The sequence below is a fragment of the Acanthopagrus latus genome, chromosome 16 (assembly GCF_904848185.1).
Source record: "Acanthopagrus latus isolate v.2019 chromosome 16, fAcaLat1.1, whole genome shotgun sequence".
NCBI classification, from domain to species: Eukaryota; Metazoa; Chordata; class Actinopteri; order Spariformes; family Sparidae; genus Acanthopagrus; species Acanthopagrus latus.
In genome coordinates, this window is record NC_051054.1 from 4,887,442 (window position 1) to 4,909,521 (window position 22,080).

The 22,080-nt window shown below is 42.4% G+C and overlaps 4 protein-coding genes across 8 annotated transcripts; 2 read left to right on the top strand and 2 right to left on the bottom strand.

Annotated features, from left to right (window-relative positions):
* Positions 1-322: 322 nt before the first annotated feature.
* Positions 323-3,188, top strand: LOC119004559 (zinc transporter 2-like). Of its 2 annotated transcripts, none has more exons than XM_037071574.1 (8): positions 323-507; positions 584-795; positions 1,193-1,339; positions 1,608-1,761; positions 1,844-2,093; positions 2,174-2,279; positions 2,367-2,501; positions 2,821-3,188. In XM_037071574.1, the coding sequence occupies exons 1-8, from the start codon at positions 443-445 to the stop codon at positions 2,916-2,918; spliced, it is 1,167 nt and encodes a 388-aa protein (XP_036927469.1). In that variant the 5' UTR covers positions 323-442; the 3' UTR covers positions 2,919-3,188. The 2 variants fall into 2 exon arrangements, with proteins under 2 accessions (XP_036927469.1, XP_036927470.1); XM_037071575.1 differs by having other exon boundaries at positions 1,844-2,048.
* Positions 3,189-3,325: 137 nt separating this feature from the next.
* On the bottom strand, positions 3,326-12,434 carry coq8ab (coenzyme Q8A, genome duplicate b). The gene is made up of 15 exons (XM_037071560.1): positions 12,114-12,434; positions 11,649-11,802; positions 10,255-10,554; positions 10,098-10,164; positions 8,711-8,782; positions 8,436-8,561; positions 7,085-7,170; positions 6,851-6,991; positions 6,695-6,776; positions 6,454-6,547; positions 5,533-5,674; positions 5,237-5,344; positions 5,076-5,141; positions 4,745-4,831; positions 3,326-4,066 (listed from the first exon to the last, which is right to left on the bottom strand). Exons 2-15 carry the CDS (start codon positions 11,781-11,783, stop codon positions 3,773-3,775), a joined length of 1,800 nt encoding a protein of 599 aa, XP_036927455.1. The 5' UTR covers positions 11,784-11,802; positions 12,114-12,434; the 3' UTR covers positions 3,326-3,772.
* Positions 12,435-13,649: 1,215 nt separating this feature from the next.
* Positions 13,650-16,640, bottom strand: LOC119004565 (putative deoxyribonuclease TATDN3). Of its 4 annotated transcripts, none has more exons than XM_037071590.1 (10): positions 16,508-16,640; positions 16,386-16,418; positions 16,228-16,301; positions 16,070-16,154; positions 15,429-15,491; positions 15,111-15,220; positions 14,873-14,928; positions 14,674-14,786; positions 14,282-14,359; positions 13,650-13,939 (listed from the first exon to the last, which is right to left on the bottom strand). In XM_037071590.1, the coding sequence occupies exons 1-10, from the start codon at positions 16,559-16,561 to the stop codon at positions 13,868-13,870; spliced, it is 738 nt and encodes a 245-aa protein (XP_036927485.1). In that variant the 5' UTR covers positions 16,562-16,640; the 3' UTR covers positions 13,650-13,867. The 4 variants fall into 4 exon arrangements, with proteins under 4 accessions (XP_036927485.1, XP_036927483.1, XP_036927482.1 ...); XM_037071588.1 differs by having other exon boundaries at positions 14,282-14,362; XM_037071587.1 differs by having other exon boundaries at positions 13,650-14,011; positions 16,508-16,633.
* Positions 16,641-16,745: 105 nt separating this feature from the next.
* fuca2 (alpha-L-fucosidase 2) lies at positions 16,746-21,518 on the top strand. Its single transcript, XM_037071570.1, has 7 exons — positions 16,746-17,077; positions 18,141-18,328; positions 18,459-18,798; positions 18,881-19,091; positions 19,975-20,165; positions 20,354-20,462; positions 21,062-21,518. The coding sequence occupies exons 1-7, from the start codon at positions 16,890-16,892 to the stop codon at positions 21,197-21,199; spliced, it is 1,365 nt and encodes a 454-aa protein (XP_036927465.1). The 5' UTR covers positions 16,746-16,889; the 3' UTR covers positions 21,200-21,518.
* The last annotated feature ends 562 nt before the right edge of the window (positions 21,519-22,080 follow it).

The following is a 22,080-nucleotide window of genomic DNA, read 5'->3' on the forward strand; positions in this document are numbered from 1 at the left end:
CACTCTTATTTAAAAGTCAGTTTTGTATATGTTGAGTTACAGAAATCATTCGTGACAAAGCTTCACAAAAGTGCCTGAACACATTTTGGGGGGATTTTAAATTTTTTTTTCCATCTTCTTCAGGTTTGAATGTCTCATCAAAGATGTATTATGTTTTAGCTCAAACATTCCTGGGGATTTGTTTCCCTTTCTTTCAATCTTCTCATGTTTTTCCAAACTATTATGTTCTGTAAAATGTGTCAGATCAAATAAACGTGGGTGATACTGAATGCCATAAAGTTGTCTTGTATTTTGTTTTTGAACTGTTTGCTGTTAGTGACCTGCCATTGGCTCCTGTTGTGCTCCACCCTGGTCAGATAACACGTGTGAGAGCAGGTGGCAAGATTCACTTAAAAACTAGTTAAACTTCAAGGGAGTCAATGAAGCGAAGTCTCCTGAGAGTATGGAGTTATCGACGGATTCAGAGAAACAACAGCTGATTGAGACTCATTTGGAGCCTCTTGACTGGTACGTTTATTCTTTTTATCCTCCCAGTCATTCAGTGATTTGTTGGGAAACCAGTCACAGTTCTGTCTTCTCTCAGGATGAGTGCTCCAGATGACAAATATTCCGACTCTGCATCAGAGTTCAGTGACGATGCCTCCAGCGTGGACGGTCTGTGGCAGCACGACTGGCGGCTCTGCCGGGAGACGGACTCGATGTCGGGGGCTGAGAGCGACGCCAGACGTTCGGCCAGACGGAAGCTTTACGTCGCCTGCGCCGTCAGCCTCATCTTCATGACCGGAGAGGTGATTGGTGAGATGAAAAAATGCATTAGATACTTAATGCTGGGCTAGAAAAAAGTGCTTAAAATGCTTAATATCAGCTGCTACATTCATGGTTATTATATTCATACTTGATTAGCTTTAAAAATCTGGAAATTGTTGGTTTAGATACCTTGAAAGTGCTCGAAATTTACTCTTGAACAGCCATATGAACCTTGTTTATGAGTTAACTTGAAACACAGTTGTAATCAGAGTTGCCCTTCATCTTTTATTTAGGCAGCTGGACAGTGAAAACAGATCCTGGTTAGTGTTTGTAATGGGGGTTTAGGAGAAAGTCACAGTAGAAAGTACATAAACCCTCCGATCTGAGCTGTTGGACACACGTCCTCCTGTTGACAGTCTGCAGTCGCCATCTCTCGTCTCCGCAGGTGGATATGCAGCTCGCAGTCTGGCCATCATGACGGATGCAGCACATCTGCTGACCGACTTTGGCAGCATCATGATCAGCATCTTCTCTCTGTGGATCTCATCCAGGCCGCAGACGCACAGCATGACGTTCGGGTGGCATCGAGCAGGTGAGATCGGAATGACGTGGAATCTGTCTTTTTAGATAAATGGAAGCTGAGATGAGGTCGACATCATTCAGTCGCACTGGATTTGGAGGCATTGACCAGCAAGAGGAGAGCTCAGTGATTCCTTTCAACATTTGGGATTTAGAAGTGTATTTCTCTGGGTTTGAACATTGTTGGAAACATTTAGGATAAAACACAACTCAAAATATTCAACAAAGGTCTAGTCGACATGCTGTGTCTTGTATAACTTGTCAGTTGTTGTGTTGAACAGAGATTCTGGGCATGTTGCTGTCAGTTGTGTCTATCTGGGCTGTGACGGCAGTGTTGGTCCTCTCAGCCATACAGAGGATCAGTGACGGAGACTACGACATCGACAGTCACATCATGCTCATAACTTCAGGCTGCGCTGTGGGAGTCAACGTCCTGTGAGTACGACGAGCTCACGTGACACGATGATTCTTATTTGGTCTATCAGATGTTCTTCTGAAACAGGTCGTACTTGTTCAGGATGGTCCTGATCCTCCATCAGTCTGGAGCCTCACACGGCCACAGTCACGGCTTTCCCTCTGGCCGGCTGCAGAGGGACGAGCAGGGACAGGAGCACGGACACCATCACGGCAACGCCAGTGTGAGGGCGGCGTTCATTCACGTGGTGGGAGACCTGGTGCAAAGTGTCGGAGTCCTGCTGGCTGCCACCATCATCCACTTCTGGGTCAGTGTCAGCCAAAACACTCAGCTAAGAAGTCACTCTACCAAAGTAAAAAAGAGTTTATAAACCTTTATTCTCTATTCTTGTTTCTATTATTTGTGAAAACAGTGTTTCTGTTTTCCTCACAGCCGGAATATAAAGTAGCAGATCCGATTTGCACGTTCCTGTTCTCCGTGCTCGTTGTTGGAACGACACTTCCCATCACAAAGGATGTCTTCAGAATACTGATGGAAGGTAAACACTGGGTGCTTGTTATGAAAATATAACTGACTGCAGGTTTTGTGTTCGTGACACCGAGCGTCGACTTTGTTTTTTCTGCAGGCACTCCTCAGGACGTCAACATGAGCGCTGTGAGAGAGCTGCTGCTGTCTGTGAGAGGAGTCACTGCTGTCCACAGCCTGCACATGTGGAGCCTCAACATGACTCACTCTTTACTCTCAGTGCACGTGGCCGCAGGTAGACACTCACCCAGCACTGCTTATCTCCTCAACACAGATGATAAAAATGTCCATCAGTGTTTCCCAGAGCTCGAGATAACGCCCCTCAAACGCCTTGTTTCAACTACAACTCTAAAGATACTCAGTTCACTGTCAGAGTAAAGAAACCAGAATATAGTCACATTTAGAAAGCTGAAATCTGAGAATTGTGTACTTTAATTCTTGAATAATTTAGTAGCTACAGTAGTAACTTATTTCCCAGCCATCTAGTACTGATGATACATCTGTCAGATGATTGTACACTACAACTTTAAACCCCTTCCTGTGTGTGTCCACAGAAGAAGAAGCTGACACACAGATCGTCCTCATGAAGGCCACGAAGCTCCTGCGCTCCGAGTTCAGTTTCTCCTCCATCACGATCCAAGTGGAGCGTTGAAAAAGAGCGTGATGACAGGCTGCCTCAAAGCCAGCTGCTCTAAATATTTAGTCACGCTGTTACAATGGTCATGTTTATTAATTTATTTGGTTTTCTTATTTATAAAGCAGCAGCTACGTGTCAGTCGAAGGCCCAGACTCCCTTAGAAAACATTGCAATTTTAAGAGTTGTTGAGTGAGGAGAAACTTGTTGAAACCGCCATCGAAAATGCAAAATCTTTTGTCCCTTTTTGTAAATTCAGCATTAAATACGACCCATTAAGTTGCGTCTTTCTTTGTAAAATAGCGTCAGTTTGTCACTCCAGACTGTCATCTACTGTTACCTGGTGTAAACAGCTACCTTCAGACAGTTGAGGTCCATTTGTCGTGGCTTTAAAATAATAATCTGCATTCTTAGAAATGTACAAATCAGTTGCAACAACAGTTTATTTCAACTGACAGATCCTGGTCAGATGGAAAACAGTTCCTCGAAACCATACGGACACATAATTATTATTATTATTATTATTATTATTAGGTTGTACAATCTGCACAACTAATCCATCGAAACAATACATACAAATAATCTTCACACATTAACTTTGTTCACGTTAGTCCTGACTGAGATGGAACAGGAAACACACAGATATGACATTGTTCTGACAGACGGCTCTTCATGTTTGTTCATCAGTTGACTTGATGAGTCAAAACTTGCGTAGCTTTCGGTCAAAACAGAAAGGTTTGTAACACGTGGGACGTGATCTGTCCCGGGGCTGCACAGAAACACCTTCATCGGTAAGAATGTGAGAGTTACATTGTTCAACATACCACAAACAAGGCGAAGAAAACCCTGATTTTAACCGGAAAACTTGAGCTTCAGTTTGTTGACTGGGGCCGTCCGTCCCTCCAGTAGTTGCCGTAGGCGTCCTGGAACATGTTCTTACAGGCTATTTTAGCTTTGAGTTTGGAGCAGATGAGGAAGGAGCCGCCCATCTTGCGGTGGAGGGAGTACGTCTCCTCGGGAGGCGGCGTGAGTCGCTCTCTCAGCATCACGGGGATGAGGCTGTGGATCCGCTCCGTGGTGCTCTGGGTGCCGAAGTCAAACGGCTCGGAGGAGGAGAAGGCCTCCCCGAGGATCATCACTGCGTCCACGTGGGCGTTCTCCATCGCCTTGTCACAGGAACACAGAAGTTAGTCGACAAGTGTTACTGTTGGTTATTTCATTTGAACACAGAATCATATCTGATGTGTTTACTACATGTTCTGCAGAGGCGAGTAAAAAGGACAACATCTCTAAAACACCACGTACTCTGTCAGATTTGCTTCTTCACAGTCGCTCTTTCTACATTTTCTGGTTTCTGATTTAAATTTTAGTGTAACCGACTCCTGGAACAAAAATACAGCCCCTCATTTCAATCAATACACTTTGCTCTCAAACCTCCCAACGTCTACGTGTAATTTTCAGCTAAACATTCTCCTTGTATTTCTTTGCTGAGTTTATAACGCAAGATGGCAGAAAGAGAAGGACTGTTGATGTAATTCCTCCTGGTCACCAGCAGAGGTCGATGTCTGTGAAGGGGTTCCATTAAATGTTCAAATCAATTCATCCTTTGTGTGGTTTAAAAAGTCTCACTGTGAAGCTTTGGAGAACAAATTTAGACTAAGAATTTTAATAATTACAATATTTATGAGATAATACAAACGCAGGTTTTTCCATAAGTGAATGTGCTGTCTTCAGAGGAAAATAACCCGGTCAGGACTCGATGACCTATTTATAGCCCTCGAGCAGATACAGTACAGAGCGAAACAGTGCGATTACACTCTGGTTCAACGTGAAGATGTTCTCACCTTTGACTCGTACCCCGTGAGGAACCTCATGTCTCTGGATCTGTGCAGGACGCCTTCTCTGTCCTGATTGGCAGCCGCATTAATTATCTGATAAAAGAAATTTAAAAAAACAAATCAGTCCTAATGTTTGGCAGCATGAAGGTAAAGTACTATAGGACTTTTTAAGCCACTGACGTCCAACACAATTGCCTGAATATGTATAAAAGAGTTTGAATCTGCATGTTTGGTCATATAAAAAGAAAAAAAATGGATCTTGTGTGATAATATCACAATAAAGTGTCAAATGATTGTAACTGACAGTGTTTCACTTTATGTTTCTGCTGCGTCTCACCTCGATGTAGGTGTCGGTGAAACTCTTATCGAATCCTCGCGTAGCTCCAAAATCCAACAGCGCCACCTGAAGACGTGAAACAGAGAAACAGACTGTAGAGGCAAAAAAAGGGGCACACGCAAAATAATCACGTACCAACAGTGTGATTGAGACAAACTGACCTTGTGAGCTTGCGGGTCGAAGAAGAAGTTGGACCAGTTTGGATCGGTCTGCATGTATCGGAACTCAAAAAGCTCTCTCAAGCATAACCTCAAGATCTGCTCGCAGATCTGTCGGCAAGAACAAGAACCAAGTTGTTAGATTAGAGTTTGTGGAAAAATCTTTAATTACAATGAAGTGAAACATGACTCTGGGATTTTTAAATGGTGGCATGAATCTGCATTAGGCCTCTGAAGTCTTGGCAGTGCGCAGGTGTAAATTGTACTGTAAGCTGCGTTGGAGTTCACGGCGGTCGTACCTCATTCCTGAGCTCCTGGGAGAGGTCGGTGGCCTGGTCCAGAGGGAAACCCGGCACCAGCGTTGTGGTGAGGACGTGCTGGCTGCTCAGCTCGTCGATCACATCGGGAACATAGAAGAACGGGTGATCCTTCAGCAGCTCTCTGACGCGCAGAAACAATGAAAAAAAGTTAAAGGCAGCTGAAAGCAACTCTCAGAAAACCGTGGTCAAAATGTCAGCGGACTCATCGTAACCCTATACCTAACCCACGTTAAAGGATAAGTACACGCTAAAATGCAAATTCAGTCCACAAAACATTTTTGGAACTACAAAGCCAAAAAGTGTGGCTGGGGTCTCCTAAAAAAAATAAGTAGATGGAAAAAACAACTGAATTAATATGTAGGAAAATATATAAATAACTCCACACAGCTCGTCTCTGTATCAAGGTTGTGAATAATATCTTTATGAATCCATTTTGGACCACGGCTCTTCACTCGGAGCCATTTTAAGCTTGTTTTCTGTTTTGTACCAGTTTAAAAAAGTCCTCATCTACTTCATTTGTTTAGAAAAATGCGGTTTTGCTGTGAAGCGGACTACAAAACTTCACTGACTTTCCATCAGCAAGTGAGTGGAAAATGACTGCATTTGCAATTTTGGGTGAATTTATCCTTTAATTCACATCTCCTGGTTTACCATCTGGCACGTTGCACATTTTCTTTATAAGTCATACTGTTAAGTTTTGCACATATTGTGCAGCTTTTTCTTTTTTTAAATATGGTTTCTAAAACATTTTTGACTTTCACTTACAGCGCTCGATATTATTTTCTTTCACAATGTTCGTTGCAACAAAACACCAAATTAAATTGCCTGTATGTGAAAAACTACGAGTTAAACTTCTGATTCTCTTCAGTCTGTGTGGTATCAGTACATCGGAACACTTACTGGAACTTTTTGGCACATTTGGCCTCGCGTATGTAATCACACTCCAGCGCCAGCTCGCGGCTCATGACCTCGATGAGGTGTTCAGGAAACAGACCTGTAGAAGACAAAAAAGTGTTAAAACGGCTGAAAATTACGACATTCGGGCAGCTTGTGTCGGTCCGTCTGTTGACTGTAGCAGAGTCACAGACGTCACACAATGGCCGCTGTTATCACAAAGAAGATAAAGACTCAACAATGTTACCTTCAGGCAGCGCGTTGCTTAAACTCAGAGCGGTCATGATGTTATTCACGTCACTGTCGATACTCTTGGCCACTCCGGGGTACTGAAGGAGCAGACGTGATGTGAGACTTCTGTATTTCATCACAGTTTACTCCTGTGTTTTAACGCTCGTCTCACCTGAATCTTCATGGCGACCTCTCTGCCGTCCTTCAGTCGGGCTAAATGCACCTGACCGATGGACGCCGCTGCAAACGGCTTCTCCTCAAAGTACTCCAGCTGGTCTCTCCAGTTCGGGCCGAGGTCGCTGCTGATGGCTTTCTGCAGAGAGAGGACAGGAAGTGTCTCGTCTGTGAGCTCACTTTACAGAGTTTGTGTTGTTTTCTGCAGCTCTCTCTATAAAAAAAACTCTACCATCATCTGCTTAGAGGGCATGAAGTCTGCACTCTGACGAACACGCTCGAAGATTTTGGCCAACTGAGGGTTGATGAAGGCGTCGTCTGAGAGGAGAGGAGACAAAACGGAGACAAGAGGAGTAAAAAAATCAGCTGGGATGAAAACACCGAAGGACGATCAGTTTGTGCTTCATAATAATTAAATCTCAGTCGGAGGTCCGCAGCTGTTTTTGCTGAAAAATGGACCTCGCTGGGTGCTAATTTGCTAATTTTGTGGATGGAGTAGCATTAAATATGGTCAACTTTCAAAAGACAAACTTTTAAAGTTAATGGTTTGGACATTAACCAAAGCCCAACAATCAACATTTCAAATTTAGCCCATAAATATTTTGTTCATTACTTTACTCACATTGAAACAGTTAACAGGAATTTGTTTTAGTGAACTCACATAAAACAAAAACGACACTGTGACATTAAACAAGTGATGAAAACAAACACGGATCATAGTTGACGATCAAGGTAATAAAATAATAAATAAATATAACAAGACGAGTTCCTCTAAAGGCCCCGAACAATTGTTCCAGGTCTCAGAGGGACAACAGAGATAAGAGGTACCTGATCTGTAACAGGGTTGCAACGATTAATTAACTTAATGTTGTTTAATCTGTTGATTTAGGGATCAGCTGATCAAAAATAGCTCAAAACGATGACCTCTCTATTCTGTCCACAACCCAAAGACACTTACTGTCAGAGAGGAGGAAAGAAACTAAAAATAGTCACATTTAAGACGCATAAATCAGAGAATTTGGACTTTTTCCTCTTTAAAAAAATTACTCAAACCAATTAATCGGATTAGTAAAATAGCTGGCAAATTAGCTTCATAGCTAAATCATGCAGCTGTAATTCGTACTCCCTGAGCGACCTTGCAGGTTTTTGAAAGATCTCCAGCGTTTTATCCTCCAGAGAAACAAACTCCGGACTCTGTGACTCGACAGCTATGATAATTCACGGGAGGACAAACGTGGACACCTCAGAGCATAACAACACGTTACAGTAAGTGTGTCTTTAAAGTCAACAACACCACAGAGACAAGTTTAGCCTCAGCCGCCTACTATAGCTGCGCTGGAATGGCACTTATTGTGTTCAGCTGGCCCGGGGTTTATTTCAGGAGATGACATTTCTGTTTGCCAGAAACAGGATGAAGTCTTGTTGTGAAGCATCGAGCGGCGGTCGACGGCCTGTGGATGTGGATTTACTGTCAGTTGACACGTCTGAGCGGCGTGTGTGAGGTCCTCGCGTCATCGTCTCGAGTAACACGAGATGAATTTCGTACACGTGTGATAATTGTGATGCATCTGGTGATATTTCACCTTGAATACTGAGCATCTGCCCCAGCTTGAGAGCGGCGCCTCGGACTTTGCAGAGAGTCCGGACGATTCTCTCAGCGTTGGCTTCGGAGAGGAACGCACTCGAGTCCAGGATGGACTTCTTATCACCTGAGAAACACACACACACACACACACACACACACAGTATTCAGAGCAGCTGATACTGAATCAAAGCTACTGAATAAATGCTTATACTTTTGAAACGTCAGCACTCTTCAGGCAGCCCATCACTAAAACTCTGATGCTCCTCTCGTCACCTTGTTGTTGAGGTTTGAAACTCTTCTTTGCCACCTCGGCGATCGCCCCGAGGCCGAGGCCGACGGCCAGACCTGCAGACACAAATGAATACGCACACGATTCACAAACTTTCTTTCAATACACAGGCATGTCTTTCTATGAATGTCGACAGTGTTTACCCTCGCAGTGCCCTTCTGTGCATTTGATAACAGCAGCAACAAAAAAAAAAAAGGACGTGATAACAGTAATCAGTAACTGAAGGCGGGTCTAATCGGAGCCGCTGAGAGTTCAGGGGTAAATTAAGGCCAAGAAGGAAACTGTGCATGTGCTGCCCTTTGGTGAGGAGGAGGCTGATAGTCGACGACAGGTTTGATATTCGCTGGACTGTCAGGCACGACTCTGCGTGTCCCTGAAACATTTTCTCAGCCACTGATACTCCGTCATTCCAGCGCTGGGAAGGAGCACGTCAGCAGTTCCCACAGGCTGACCTGAGGTCTGCAGCCTGCTGACCGAGGCCGCCAACACAGAACCGCTAGACTAAATCCACCATTACACTTCAACGATCAGAAGTAAATAAATAAACAACAATTCTATTTTTGAAAATCGGAAACACAAAATCCTGCAGAGCGACTCGTTAGTCTCCCATGAGCCTTTGCAGCTCTGAGCATGTGCCAGCAGCTTGTTTGCACAAATGCTCCAAATTCAGTTTCATGTGTACAGTTATAAATAAATAAGTAGCAAAGTTAAGTAAAGTAAGGATTTCACTTTATATTTCTTAATTAATATTTATTTAATTGTCCTTTTTTAAAATAATCACACTCACAGCTGACTACTTCTTCAAATTTTTGCTTAAGAAATAAGTTAAATGATAAATTATTATTAAATTGTTGCAGATTCATTTTCAATCTACTGACGAATCCACTGATGGCTTCAACGCTTCACATGTGTGAAATGTGTGTTTTGGGGTTGTTTATTTTTTATTATAAAATGTTGATTTTTCCAAATGGAGGCTGGTGTCTTTGGCGAGAGCGTCTGTTTCTGTTTCTCGAAACAATCTGCTCCGCAAGTGTTTTATGTTATTTATGTTAGAAGATAATTAATCTGTTAGTGCTGGTGTGTGTTTTGAATCATCCTCCATCAGAAGAATTACGCTGATACTAAAGCAACACTGTATATAGACATAACTTTAGTTTGTTGATAAGATCAATCCACAGGACAGCTTTAATATTTAAGAAAAAACTTAAAAAAGTAAAATTAAAAATAGTGTCTGAAAACTATATAAACTAATATGAACCTTTTTCTGCTCTAAGATTTCTAACTGGGATCTTTATTGTCCCGAGGATGTTGAAAAACTCTCCCGTCACTTTTCTTTGGCTGTGATCTGTGAACACGACCAAATACACCCACCTCCAAAGTTCACCAGCCTTCCTATCCGGGTGACGGGCACCTTCCTCTCTCTGGCTCTTTCACTGAGCTGGAAAACAGGACAAGACCTCAACGTTAAGGACAAATACAAGTGAAATACTGATCACTTAATAAATAAAAACCTTGTTGTTGTGTTTACCACTTGTTTGTGTTTCTTCACGTCTGTTTTCTTGCCGTTTTCTTCTTTATCGACGTCCGCCGACGTCAGCCGCCCGACCGTGGACGAGTTGTCCTGGTTGAACAACCTCGTGTGTCCGGAGAACAGCCGGGTCGTCCAGTCCCCGTGGACCGTCTTGGAGCTGGTTCTTCCGCTGCAGGTTCCCTGTCCGCCGTTTACACTTCCAACGAAGCAGCCGCTGAAACAAGCTCCCATCGTCGAGTACCTGTGAACCTGAGCCGCTGTGACTCGGTGGACTTGTTGCCGTTTGCTGAACGTCTCCTGGAAGACAAGACGTGATTAATGAGTAGGTGTTAAAGGAGTAGTTCAACAATTCCAGAAACGTGTTGTTTTGGCGCTCGAGCCCAGAAGTAGATGAGTCGATCAATACAACTCTCATGTCCATCGGTTAGCTTAGCTTAGCAACACACTGGAAATAAGAGAAACACTCTGATAACAGGCAACAAAATCCACCTACAGGCACCTTCAGAGATCACTGATTAACAAGTTGTATCAGCTTTGTTTGATCAAAAACTAAAACGCTGTTGGTAGAAGGATTCTGTGACTCTTGCACACAGCCAGGCCAGTTGTTTCCGGTCTTTATGCTAAGATAAGCTGCTGGCTCCAGCTTGTTAGAAGCTGTGAGAGAGTTATCGATCTCCTCATCAGAGTCTTGGCAGGGATGCATATTTCTCAAAATGCCAAAATGGCAGCAATCAATCAGATATGGAATAAAATGCAGCTTTTGTTATTTGTGGTTCTAGCTGGAGGGGAGGAGATGTGATCATCTCACCTCGACAAGGTGGAAAAATAAATGTTCTGCTCCACAAACTTTAATCTGTTTTGATTTAAAGGTCCGGTGTGTGGGACTTAGACACATCTAGTGGTTCCTTTAGTCGCCTGAAAGTACATTTCCCCTCCATCTCCGGTCAACATTACCGAACACACACACACACCCAACAAAAGAGGTCATCTCCACAAACTGCTGCTACGGTTCAGGTTAAAACGGACTCTCTGGGCTCTCCTCCTGCCTGGAAACAGTTCTGGACTCTGGGTGTTTATTCCTCCAGAGGGTCTGGCTCCGTCCTTCTCCTCAGAAATAACATATTGTGCATTTAATTCTAAGCTTTTCAGAAGTGGAAAAAAAGGTGGAGAACCGCTGACCTAAAGGTTGTTTTACTTCTACTTGTTTAACGTCCCATCAGTGTATAAATAAGTGTAGTTTTTTAAGTCCTCAGTAGTCCTGTCCTCCCCCCTGTGTCTCTTCACCCCGGTCACTATTGTTGTGGTGATGGTGGCAGAAACAGACACAGAAAGTATTTGGGTTGCATGTTTGTGAAACTCTATCCGGCTCAAACCACAGCCGGCTTGCTCACCCTGGCTGATCCTGCAGCGTGATGGAAGCTGACCAGCCTGTGGTTCCCGGTGCACTGCAGGGCACCTGGTGGAGCTCTGCTGGCCGCCTGCTTCACCCAGGTCAGACCCCTCCACACCGCCGTGTCACCTGTCATGGCTGTTGATGTTGAAGACCTGCAGGAGCAGCAACAACAGGCTGCTTTAAGGCTGAGAGCTGTGATGGAGGAGGCGAAGCTGATCTAGGATTATGCTGCCATGCTTGTGGGATAAAGAGTCCATGTGCACATGTCGCATGTTTAGGAAACACAACCTAAAGAAATACTGATAAAAAACAAATTGCAGTTATCTAATTAACTCGTCTGTCTGTGTGAGAGGAGAGCAGAATGAACACTGAACAGATTTGAAACTGAACAATGACTCAGTGGCTGATGTGACTCTCAGTTAAAACATGAATAAAAAGTGACAAACACTGAACTTCCACTCACCGACTGTGCAGCAGACGTCTCCTCAGCTCCTCCGACTCACACTGGGCATCGTGCACGGCAGCACGCGCCTCCGTTCACCTTGATTTGACTTGACACACTTTCTTGTGAACAGCTCGAGTCCAGCAGGCGGCGAGAGGGCGGCGAGGCGGGCGACCCGGGGGAGGTGTTACAAACACGGGCCAATGAGGCGAAGACCGACCGCCTGCTCCGGGTGTCAACAAACCTCCACACTGGTCGGACAAGCTGTCGGTCCGTCGCTCCTCTGCGAGGCTGTGGCGGCTGACGTGTCCGCGCAGGGCGGTCCGTGAACGGCACACGTGCTGCGTTCGCGGTATATCAGACTTCACAGATCTGGACTTTTTAAGGAAGGAGTATCTATGGAAGACTTGTCTAAGAATAAAACAATATGAAAACGTAGCTTTAAGAGAAAGAAAATTACTATAGGAAGTTATGAGATAAAAAGTTTCAATTATGAGATAAAAAGTTTTAAGTATGAGATAAAAAGTTTTAATTATGAGATAAAAACTTTTAATTACGAGACAAAACGTCAAAATTCTGAGATAAAAAGTTTAAATTCTGATAAAAAGTTATAAATATGAGATAAAAAGTTATAATTCTGAAACAAAAAGTTGTAATTATGAGATAAAAACGTATAAATATGAGATAAAACGTTAAAATTATGGGATCAAAAGTCATAATTGTTAGATCAAAAGTAAATTATAAGATTAAAAAAGTTGACAGAGTGAAACAAAAGTTGAAATCGACATTGATTTGACATTACAACATAGAATTCATAATTAACGGATAAAAAGCTTAAAATTATTAGATAAAATCATAAATATGTGCTAAATTAATACTGACTTTTATCCCATTTTTTCTATCAAGTCGACTTTTTCACAAGTTCAGTTCACTCTAGTTGTAATCAAAACTCACAGTAAGGTTGAAGAAAGATGTTAGGAGGTTATTTCATGGTGGGAAGTTAAATATGATCAGGTTGGAAAAGACTGTAAATCAGCATTTAGATCATTAAATGACATTAAACCTTTTAAAGTGTACAGTCTGTCAGAGGCAGTGATATAAATGTGAAGCACTCTACAGCAGGATGAAAATGCATCGTAAACCTCAGAGCTCAAAGGTGCGATCTCATGAGGAGCACTTGAAGGCAGCAATACAACATACAGCTGTGAACTGTGAACTGATCCAGGGCCATTAAAGTTTGGCTGTGGCAGCTAATGACCAGAGAATGAATCACCTTTTTAATGATGAGCAGCAACAGTGAAATAAATAGTTTGAGGGATCAACTGAGTAAATGATATCGCTGCTATGTTTAAATCCACTGATGGGAAATATGAGAATGAAATATTCACTTCACAATGACACGAGTGTCTCAGGGCGAGGGCAGGGTACTCCATGACACGAGTGTTTAAAGGTGTGACCGTGATGGATATCAGCTGTTGTTTTTGTTGCGTGACGAGGTGTTTAGGTAATGTAGGATGTTTCAGATGCATCAGGCTCCTGAAAGATATACAACGTGTGTGTGATATTGTTAAGTCATCTTTCTTTATTTAAGAATAAGTGGAGATAAATAAATGAGCTTTCAGCACTCGTGTCCAGTTATACACCTCATCTGACCTTTGTTTTGTTATTTATTCACACTTCAGGAGCATCTTGGTTCAATCAAACGCCCACATGAAGTTACACAGATGTGTAATTCAAGATATTCTAGACTGTTGAAGTAAACGTTGAAGGCTTTGTCAGGGTCTGATGGCAGATTTTAGCTTCGGGAAGAGTCGGAGAGCGTTCTGCGTCGTCACCTCCATCACCGTCTGCAGAGACACTCCCTTGATTTTACTGATGTATTCGGCAGAAATACAGATGTTTTTGGGCTCATTTCTCACCTGCAAGAAGAATCTTATGTCAGTGGGTGAATAAGATGTTAAAGATGTTCAATGTTACATGAGAAATATAAGATATGATTTTAACTGCGTGTGTCACAAAAAGGGAACACATTTAGATAATATAAATAGTCTACAAAAATATACAAAAAACAACTCAAATTACTGCTTCAAATAAAAAAAAGAATACATTGTTATCACAGCCGTAAACTGACTCCAGGCAAAAATCCTCAACAGCTCTATTTTGTTCTTCAGGAAAAAAAGAAACTTTACCTGCTTTTCTGGCCCAAGAGCAGGTGAATCTGTTTCCAGACAGATGTTCTCTAGCGGCAGCTGTTTCACAAGTTTCTGCTTCTTGGTGGAAAATACACAAAGAAAAGCATCATTAATCATTAACATTCAGTGTGATAAAGTCAACCAATAAAAACAAAGTAAACATGTCAGTGATATCTGTAGACACTGTGTTAGTAGTATAGTGTGTGAACTGTACATACTCACATATAAAGGGCAAAGATATTCAAAGTATTTGCAAGTATGTCTGTAAAGTCCGTGTTTTTTGTCTATTTACTCAGAAATAAGAACCTGTATGTGTCTTAGTGTTACTGAGGGGTGGGGATGGGTTGTGATACAGCGTGAATTTAACACGATCAGGTGTTCTGCTGCACCTGTTCGCTCCGTATTATAGATGGCGGGATGGAAAAGAAATATCCAGCCTTCACTCCCTCCATGGCAACGGATGGTTTCCCATCGAAAGCATGAAGCAGGGCCTTCTCGACACCTAGTGACGATAAAGAGGTACTGCAGTTAAATATTCAAGTTAACGGTTGAGAACAGGTACCTTGATGAATTAAACTCAGCTGTTACCTTGTTCTCTCAGGAGGTGGATGGTGGGTCTTCCTGCAGACCGTGAATGAACATTTCTAGAAATAAAAAACATAAAGAATTCTGGAAGTCATACGTTGTAACATAAACATGCATCTCCACTTGATATTTCTGCAGGTAATTCCAACTTGATTTGAAAGACAGTGATGCTAAACACACAAAATCATAAATCATTTAATCTTACATGAAGGTTTAATACCATACCACCAGTGTGACTCACAAAGGGAGATCCAGTTCTTTGGCTATCTGGGCCTGACGAATGAGGACCTGCCTTTGACCGTCTTTGTCAGCGTCACAGTGGACATATCTGGGTGTGAAATCCAAACCAACCTACAACAACAGGCATAGAAAAAATGTTGTATAATTGTTTGAAAAATGTTTTATAAAGCATTTCACTGTTTGTTAATACTGAAGTTACTATCAACTAAAGTTAAATAAACTATAAATTACTATTTATGTGACTTAGTTAGCAAGAAAGTCAAGGGAATCCAGGATGTCACAGTGCTATTCAGTCACAACAGAGATACTGAATCATTACCTCCCCAATGGCCACAAGCTGGTCTTTGTATTTCTCTATTATGGGCAGAGCAGCTTCTAGATCCTGCACCGAAGACAGAAGATGGTTTTCACTCATCATAACATGACTGCTGCAGAAATTCACCCAAAGTACAAACATTTTCTCACTTATGTCTAGAAAACGTCCAGATGATGAGACATCTGTTTATAAGATTTCAGCCAAGGCTGAGATCAGATTACTGTTTAAAAACTAAACATTGGTAGCAATGTGTCCAGAAACAATGTCCCTGTTACTCTGACACCTCTGAGAACAGTTTCTACTGCAACGTCTTGAGTTCTCACAGACAATATTGACAGTAAATATTACTTGTCTTTAAAGCTGTAAACATTATAGATACATATGACCTGCTGGTCCTGTATTTCTGGCTACACACACAGAAAAGCTAGACTGGTGAATCTGCCTTTAGCTTCCATACTTCTCAAAGTGGATCAAAAGCATTTACGGATGAATGACTTGAGACAGAGCGACCTGCTTTTATATTCAAGGTAAGGCATCAATCCAAGTCCCCAGTTCACATACAGTATAAAATTTAAATGACAAAATGGATAAAGATGTGTTACTCTTGACACCACTGCTGTAAACACAGTAAGAAAGGACCCCACCTGGACAGAAGCCCCCCTCTGCTGCTCTGGGGACACTTCCTGGACAGGGTGGACTCCAAGGCAGGGGAAAATAAAACCTGGAAACCTGTGGGAAAGCGAAAACATTAGACAAACAGACGTGTAAAATTCAAGTTAGGTCACTCAAAGATAATATTTACCTCTGTGACAGCTCAATGATCTTGTCAAATTCTCCAGCATGCTCGGCCACAGCTAACAGCGCCAACAACCCAGCCTTGGACACATAAATACAGCAGAGAAATAAATTAAATACAGACTACAGTAAACTAAATCTGGACACTTAGCTGAGGGGGCTCACCTTCTTTGAACCCTCAATCACCTCCTCAATGTCCTGACGACGGAAAAAGGAAAAGTTAAAGTCTGAAAAGACATTTTACAGATAAAAAACATTTACTTTTATTCTTTAAATCGCGACCATACCTTGTCAAAATCCCCTGAAGAGATGTGACAATGACAATCAACGTAGCCATGCATGTGTACAACGCTCTAAACCAAAACATTGGCTACTTCCGGGTTGGAAGGTGGAGTGCGCATGCGTGGAAGCGAGGAGCGCCAGATGTAAAACGTGGCGTTGCCCGAGAAAGCGGGGTTGCGTTAAATCTGATCGGTTCAACGTCACCTGCGGTTTAACGGTGAACAAATCAACCCCCCGCAGTGTTTTTGAAGGCGCTTCAAGGTGCCACACTGCAGTTTAGTTCTCTTCCTCGTTCCTGTTGTTGTGGCTTTGTTTCTCCCTGTATCATGTGATAGACACCCAGTGCTCCGGATCCGTGTATCACTTCGACGGGCTGTTCGACTTGAAATGGGTTTATTAGCCGTGTATGTCGTGTTATCGATGCTGTCGATCGGCACCAGCAGGTGCAAATACGAGCCAAACTGGGAATCGATCGACTCCAGACCGCTGCCAGAGTGGTACGATCAGGCCAAGTTTGGCATCTTCATACACTGGGGCATCTTCTCTGTCCCCAGCTTCGGCAGCGAGTGGTTCTGGTGAGTTCTGTTTCCATTTGTAACAAGTAATAAACGTTTAATTACAACATGATTTAAACTTTAAAAGACCAAAGTTTGGACAGTGAGCAAGATAATACCAGCTGCGGGTATTCAGGACACAACAAGTATAGAAAAAGACACAGTGACGATTTATTTCCTTGATTATGGTTCATGTTTCATATTGTTTTCCCAGTTGTCTTGTTCATGTTGATCACCTGCTGATGGAAGATCATGTGGCATCACCTGATGATACTAACTGACTGAACTTGTAAACTATGACTGTGGGTTATTACAGGGTTATATTATAAAATTCAGTGTCATCAACTCAAACTACAGTCATGCAGTTTCTGCAGGATCTGCAGGGTGAATGCTGGATGTTGAAATCCTGACGTCCTGCTGCATTTCTGGCTGTAAAAGTTGGATAAAACTCATAATGTATTAAATATGCATGATCTGAATGGAGCTTCTGGTCATATCTGTTCAACTGGAACCTCACTGACCTCATTCTGGGGGGTTTCTGTCCTGCTGTTTTGCATAAAGATCCCATTTAAATTTGGAGAAGTAATGAAGAAAAAGTGAAAACACTGGTTGTTTTTAAATGTTGCTTTATGGGTCAGATGAGTTAAATGTCTGACCCTTAGGCACTTAATGCTTTTCAACTCTGGCCTGGAGCAGATAAAAAGTTTAAAAGGGGGAAGGCAGAAAGAGATGCAAAGTTGCAAGAGGTATGCAAAACAAAGCGTACGCTGGGAGGTCAGTCGCGCGCTGATGGCTTCACTCGGTATGAGGAAGCAGCCGAAGGAGTGTGAAGTGTTGGAAACATGGATGCTGCTGGATTTAAAAGTTTATAACTCATAATGCAGGAATGATACAGACTATCTTAAAGTCTGAACTGAGTTCAAGTTGAGCTAAAGGCAGGGAAATTCCATCTTTTCATTTGAATGAGGAAGTATTATAGCATGTTTTGGATATTATAACATATGACTGACTACTGACTAATCAAAAAACATATGTCTATCTCTCTATCTGTCTATCTATCTATTGCATCTGTCCTCTGTTCCAGGTGGTACTGGCAGAAACAAAAACAGAAACCGTATGTTGACTTCATGCAGAAGAATTATCCTCCGGGCTTCACGTATCCAGACTTCGCGCCGCAGTTCACTGCCGAGTTCTTCGATGCCAAAGAGTGGACGGACATCTTCGTGGCGTCAGGAGCGAAGTACATCGTCCTCACCACCAAACACCATGAAGGTACAGAGCAGGATCAACACGTCTTCCAGTAATTTACAGTAAAGTTTGATTATTTTTTCAAATATAATTCCACATTGAAATGCAACACATCTGTGCAGGAGATGAGCTGTTTTGTCACTTTGTCTTTCAGGTTTCACACTGTGGGGCTCCAAAAACTCCTGGAACTGGAACGCGGTGGATGTTGGACCAAGAAGAGATCTGGTAGATGAGGTGGTGACTGCCCTCCGGGGTAACAGTGACCTGCGTTTAGGGCTGTACCACTCTCTCTTCGAGTGGTTCAACCCGCTCTTTGAACAGGACGCTGCCAACGTCTTCACCACAAACTACTTCCCCACCACCAAAACTCTGCCCGAGCTGTACGAGCTCATCCTCAAGTACCAACCAGAGTTGCTGTGGTCTGACGGGGACGGAGACGCTCCGGACAAGTACTGGAACAGCACAGGTTTCTTAGCCTGGCTCTATAACGACAGGTGATACAGTGAAACTGAATACAGCAAGTGTTTGATTAGATCAGGCCCAGCCAGTGTGGCGTTAACCTGTTCTCCTTCACAGTCCTGTACGAGACACGGTGGTGACCAATGATCGCTGGGGCTACGGCTCCATCTGCACCCACGGTGGATATTACACCTGTGCTGATCGCTACCAGCCGGGACACCTGCTCAAACACAAGTGGGAAAGCTGCATTTCCATTGACAAAAGGTCCTGGGGCTACAGACGAAACGCTCCTCTCAGCGACTACCTCACCATCGAGCAGCTTGTAGCGGTGAGAGATGAACGTCCATGAATCTTACCATCAAAACAAAATCATTATGCATCATTAAATGGCTTTCATGCATTGAGGACTTACCTCAAAAACTATAGTAATGTGTGAATTTATGTTAATTGTCAAACATCACCAATAACCTCTGAAGAGATTTCTACCATCCCAAGTTTAGTGTGTAGAAAAACACAACATGCAGTGTGGTATTTTATAAGTAAGTTGTTGTTTTGTTGAAAGAACAAGATGAATTAAAGGTCCACTGACTCAGTTACTCAGGAGCTGTTCTTCAAACCTCATCACATGGCCTTCATCATCAGATGGAGCTCGCTAACCTGTCATGTGAAATTCTTCTATAATTCAGACCAACTTTAAGGACTCAGTTAAACATTTGGCCTCACAGCTCAGTCTTTACTTTGGAAACATGCAGCAGTGCCATGTGCAAGTTTATGATGATGCAAGTTTATCTCCTTTTTTCATCAGAGTATCAAAAAACAATGGAAAATGCACACTTAAATCTTTCCAGAGCTCGAGTCAACATTTTTAGATACTATAACAAAGAAAAACAGCAAACAATCACATTTTAGAGGCTTGAACCTGTCCATTTATTGATTAAGAACTGACTAAATGATTCATTTGCTATGAAAAGTGTCGCCCATTTATTTTTCTGTCTGTCGATTAATCAAATAATAGTCAATATCTCTGCAAGTTTTTCTGTCTTCCTCTGAAGGAACAGCGCCCTCCAGCTGTGAAGTCTCTCCTGTCAAATCCAGCCCAGCATCACTTTACATACAGCAGGAGATCAACCTGTAATGATGTATTGATTACACACTTTAGTGATTACACACTCCGATGTGTGTGTGTGTGTGTGTGTGTGTGTGTGTTTCAGACCCTGGTGGAGACCGTGTCCTGTGGAGGAAACATGCTGATGAACATCGGTCCGACACACGACGGCAGGATCTCTCCCATCTTCGAGGAGCGTCTGAGGCAGATGGGTCAGTGGCTGAAGGTGAACGGGGAGGCCGTCTACAACACGACAGCGTGGAGGGCGCAGAACGACTCCGTCACTCCCAACGTCTGGTGGGTTCTCGTTTGGGCTTCGTACGTTTGGTTTGCACTGACCAAAACATTTGAATCAGCTGGTAGATCATTTTAAAGGAAACTTGTAGTAGATCACGTCATTTCCCTTTGCTGTTTTTCCTGAATCCTTGTACAGAATGTGAAGTGGTTTGTCTTGAAGGTGTCTGACCGTGTCTGATCATCAACAGGTACACTTTCAGACCGCAGGAGAAGAGCATCTTTGCAATGTTACTGACGTGGCCCAATAATGGATCTGTGATCCTACATGAACCAGTGGTCACGCCCAAACAGACTCAGGTAAGACCAGACTGCTGACGTTTAGTGACGTTTCTCTGCCAAACTTGTTTTTCAACTGCAAATTTCTCGCTTTGTGCATCACTTGGTCACACACAGGTTTACAGAGTCCATATAAGAAATATTTATTTATGTTATGTGTTCAAAAAATAGTAACAAATTCATCCTGTCTGGAGACTTTACATCACTTAACAAAGGCAAACAGTGTCTTCATGCTTGCATTTATTTTAAGGAACTGTTCCAAAGTGAATCTGGTTGTCAGTAATATCTTTTAGCTGTGACAGTGTCATGTCATATGAGATGGTGTGCATTCCAAGGATTTAACCAACACTTATTTTCACTATACATTTATATAATATTTTATCTCAGTTGAGGTGTAGTTGAGTAAATTAAACGTCAGAAAATAGTCAAAACTGTTTTATTGCGAGGTTAAAATGAATACTTTTGTTTTTTTTTTTACCTCTGTAATACTGAAAAGAAAAACGACCCTCACTCTCAGCCAACACTGAATCCTGGGAAACAAGTTCGACTCGTCGTCACTGAGCAGCCTTCTCTCTGCAACATGTCAAACCGTCTCACGTGTTGCTTTTGTTCTAAAAAAGGTGGAGCTCCTCGGTCACGGGTCCGTGCAGTGGGAGCCTGCTAAGCCCGGCGGACTGCGGGTTCTCCTGCCCCAGCTGTCCTTCAGCCAGATGCCATGCCAGTGGGCCTGGACGCTGAAGCTGACAGGTGCCACTTAAAGAGAAGCTGGATCACATGGAGAGGAACGGAACGAGCGGCAGACTGAAGAGAGAGAGACACCGTCCATGAAATGTTACTGTACCGTCTTTGACTTGCACTGTTAAAATACAAAAATCATGTTTTTGATATTCTGCTACAGGGACCAGTGTGATCTAATGTGAATGTTTGTATCACAGTTTTTTCTGCACTTTTATAATAATTTTTTTTACAGCCTAAATACTCTGAAGTGATTTCCATGCAGTTTGTAGCACCGATCAATGTGGTGCCTTTTGTTTAAAATGTGAAGAGATGCTGAAATAAAATAAATGAAGCCTTCAAGTGACAAATCTTTATCATTTTTACGTGAGAAAAGGAGAATATCCTCAAAAAGTTTCATGTTTTCTTAGAATTCTTGTGTCAAATTGTGCTGAAAAGTTATGGGAATCAGATGTTACTTGAAAATAATCCCAACATGATTTAATAATATTAAATGTTCTGATATCTTCCAATAAGCAGTTGCCAGTCATTTCTTTAATGCATTTCCAGGAAACTTAGATTTCTAACAGATTTCCGAACAACAACTGCAGCTCGGTCAACTGATGTCTAAAACATCTTAAAAGTGCATCCATAAATTGCTTATTGCCAACAAATACACCTTCATATCAAGAATAAAGTGACTAATCTACCACTTTAAAAGTTTCTTTTTATATTAAGAGGCAACAATACATTGACAAATACATTTAAAACAGGAAGAAAGTTAAGTTATCATTTAAGAGTTGTGTACTTTCATTTGCTGACCAGCAGAAGTTGGACAGAAACTAGTTGAAAATAAAATGAGCAGTTGAATATTTTCTGCTACTGTGATAATGACAATACGAGTCATTTATAAACTGCTTATTGG

Excerpts from the sequence above, each read along its gene's own strand:
- LOC119004559 (XM_037071574.1), top strand. The coding sequence starts at position 443 with ATGGAGTTATCGACGGATTCAGAGAAACAACAGCTGATTGAGACTCAT. Across the intron at positions 508-583 it reads CATTTGGAGCCTCTTGACTG|GATGAGTGCTCCAGATGACA; the intron begins GTACGTTTATTC and ends GTCTTCTCTCAG. Across the intron at positions 1,762-1,843 it reads GCTGTGGGAGTCAACGTCCT|GATGGTCCTGATCCTCCATC; the intron begins GTGAGTACGACG and ends GTACTTGTTCAG.
- coq8ab (XM_037071560.1), bottom strand. The coding sequence starts at position 11,783 with ATGACAGGTGACACGGCGGTGTGGAGGGGTCTGACCTGGGTGAAGCAG. Across the intron at positions 8,562-8,710 it reads TTTCAAACCTCAACAACAAG|GTGATAAGAAGTCCATCCTG; the intron begins GTGACGAGAGGA and ends TGTGTTTCTCAG. Across the intron at positions 6,992-7,084 it reads TGCCCTCTAAGCAGATGATG|AAAGCCATCAGCAGCGACCT; the intron begins GTAGAGTTTTTT and ends CTCTCTCTGCAG.
- LOC119004565 (XM_037071586.1), bottom strand. The coding sequence starts at position 16,561 with ATGCATGGCTACGTTGATTGTCATTGTCACATCTCTTCAGGGGATTTT. Across the intron at positions 16,302-16,385 it reads TGATTGAGGGTTCAAAGAAG|GCTGGGTTGTTGGCGCTGTT; the intron begins GTGAGCCCCCTC and ends TATGTGTCCAAG. Across the intron at positions 16,155-16,227 it reads ATCATTGAGCTGTCACAGAG|GTTTCCAGGTTTTATTTTCC; the intron begins GTAAATATTATC and ends GCTTTCCCACAG.
- fuca2 (XM_037071570.1), top strand. The coding sequence starts at position 16,890 with ATGGGTTTATTAGCCGTGTATGTCGTGTTATCGATGCTGTCGATCGGC. Across the intron at positions 18,329-18,458 it reads CACCACCAAACACCATGAAG|GTTTCACACTGTGGGGCTCC; the intron begins GTACAGAGCAGG and ends TTTGTCTTTCAG. Across the intron at positions 20,463-21,061 it reads TCACGCCCAAACAGACTCAG|GTGGAGCTCCTCGGTCACGG; the intron begins GTAAGACCAGAC and ends GTTCTAAAAAAG.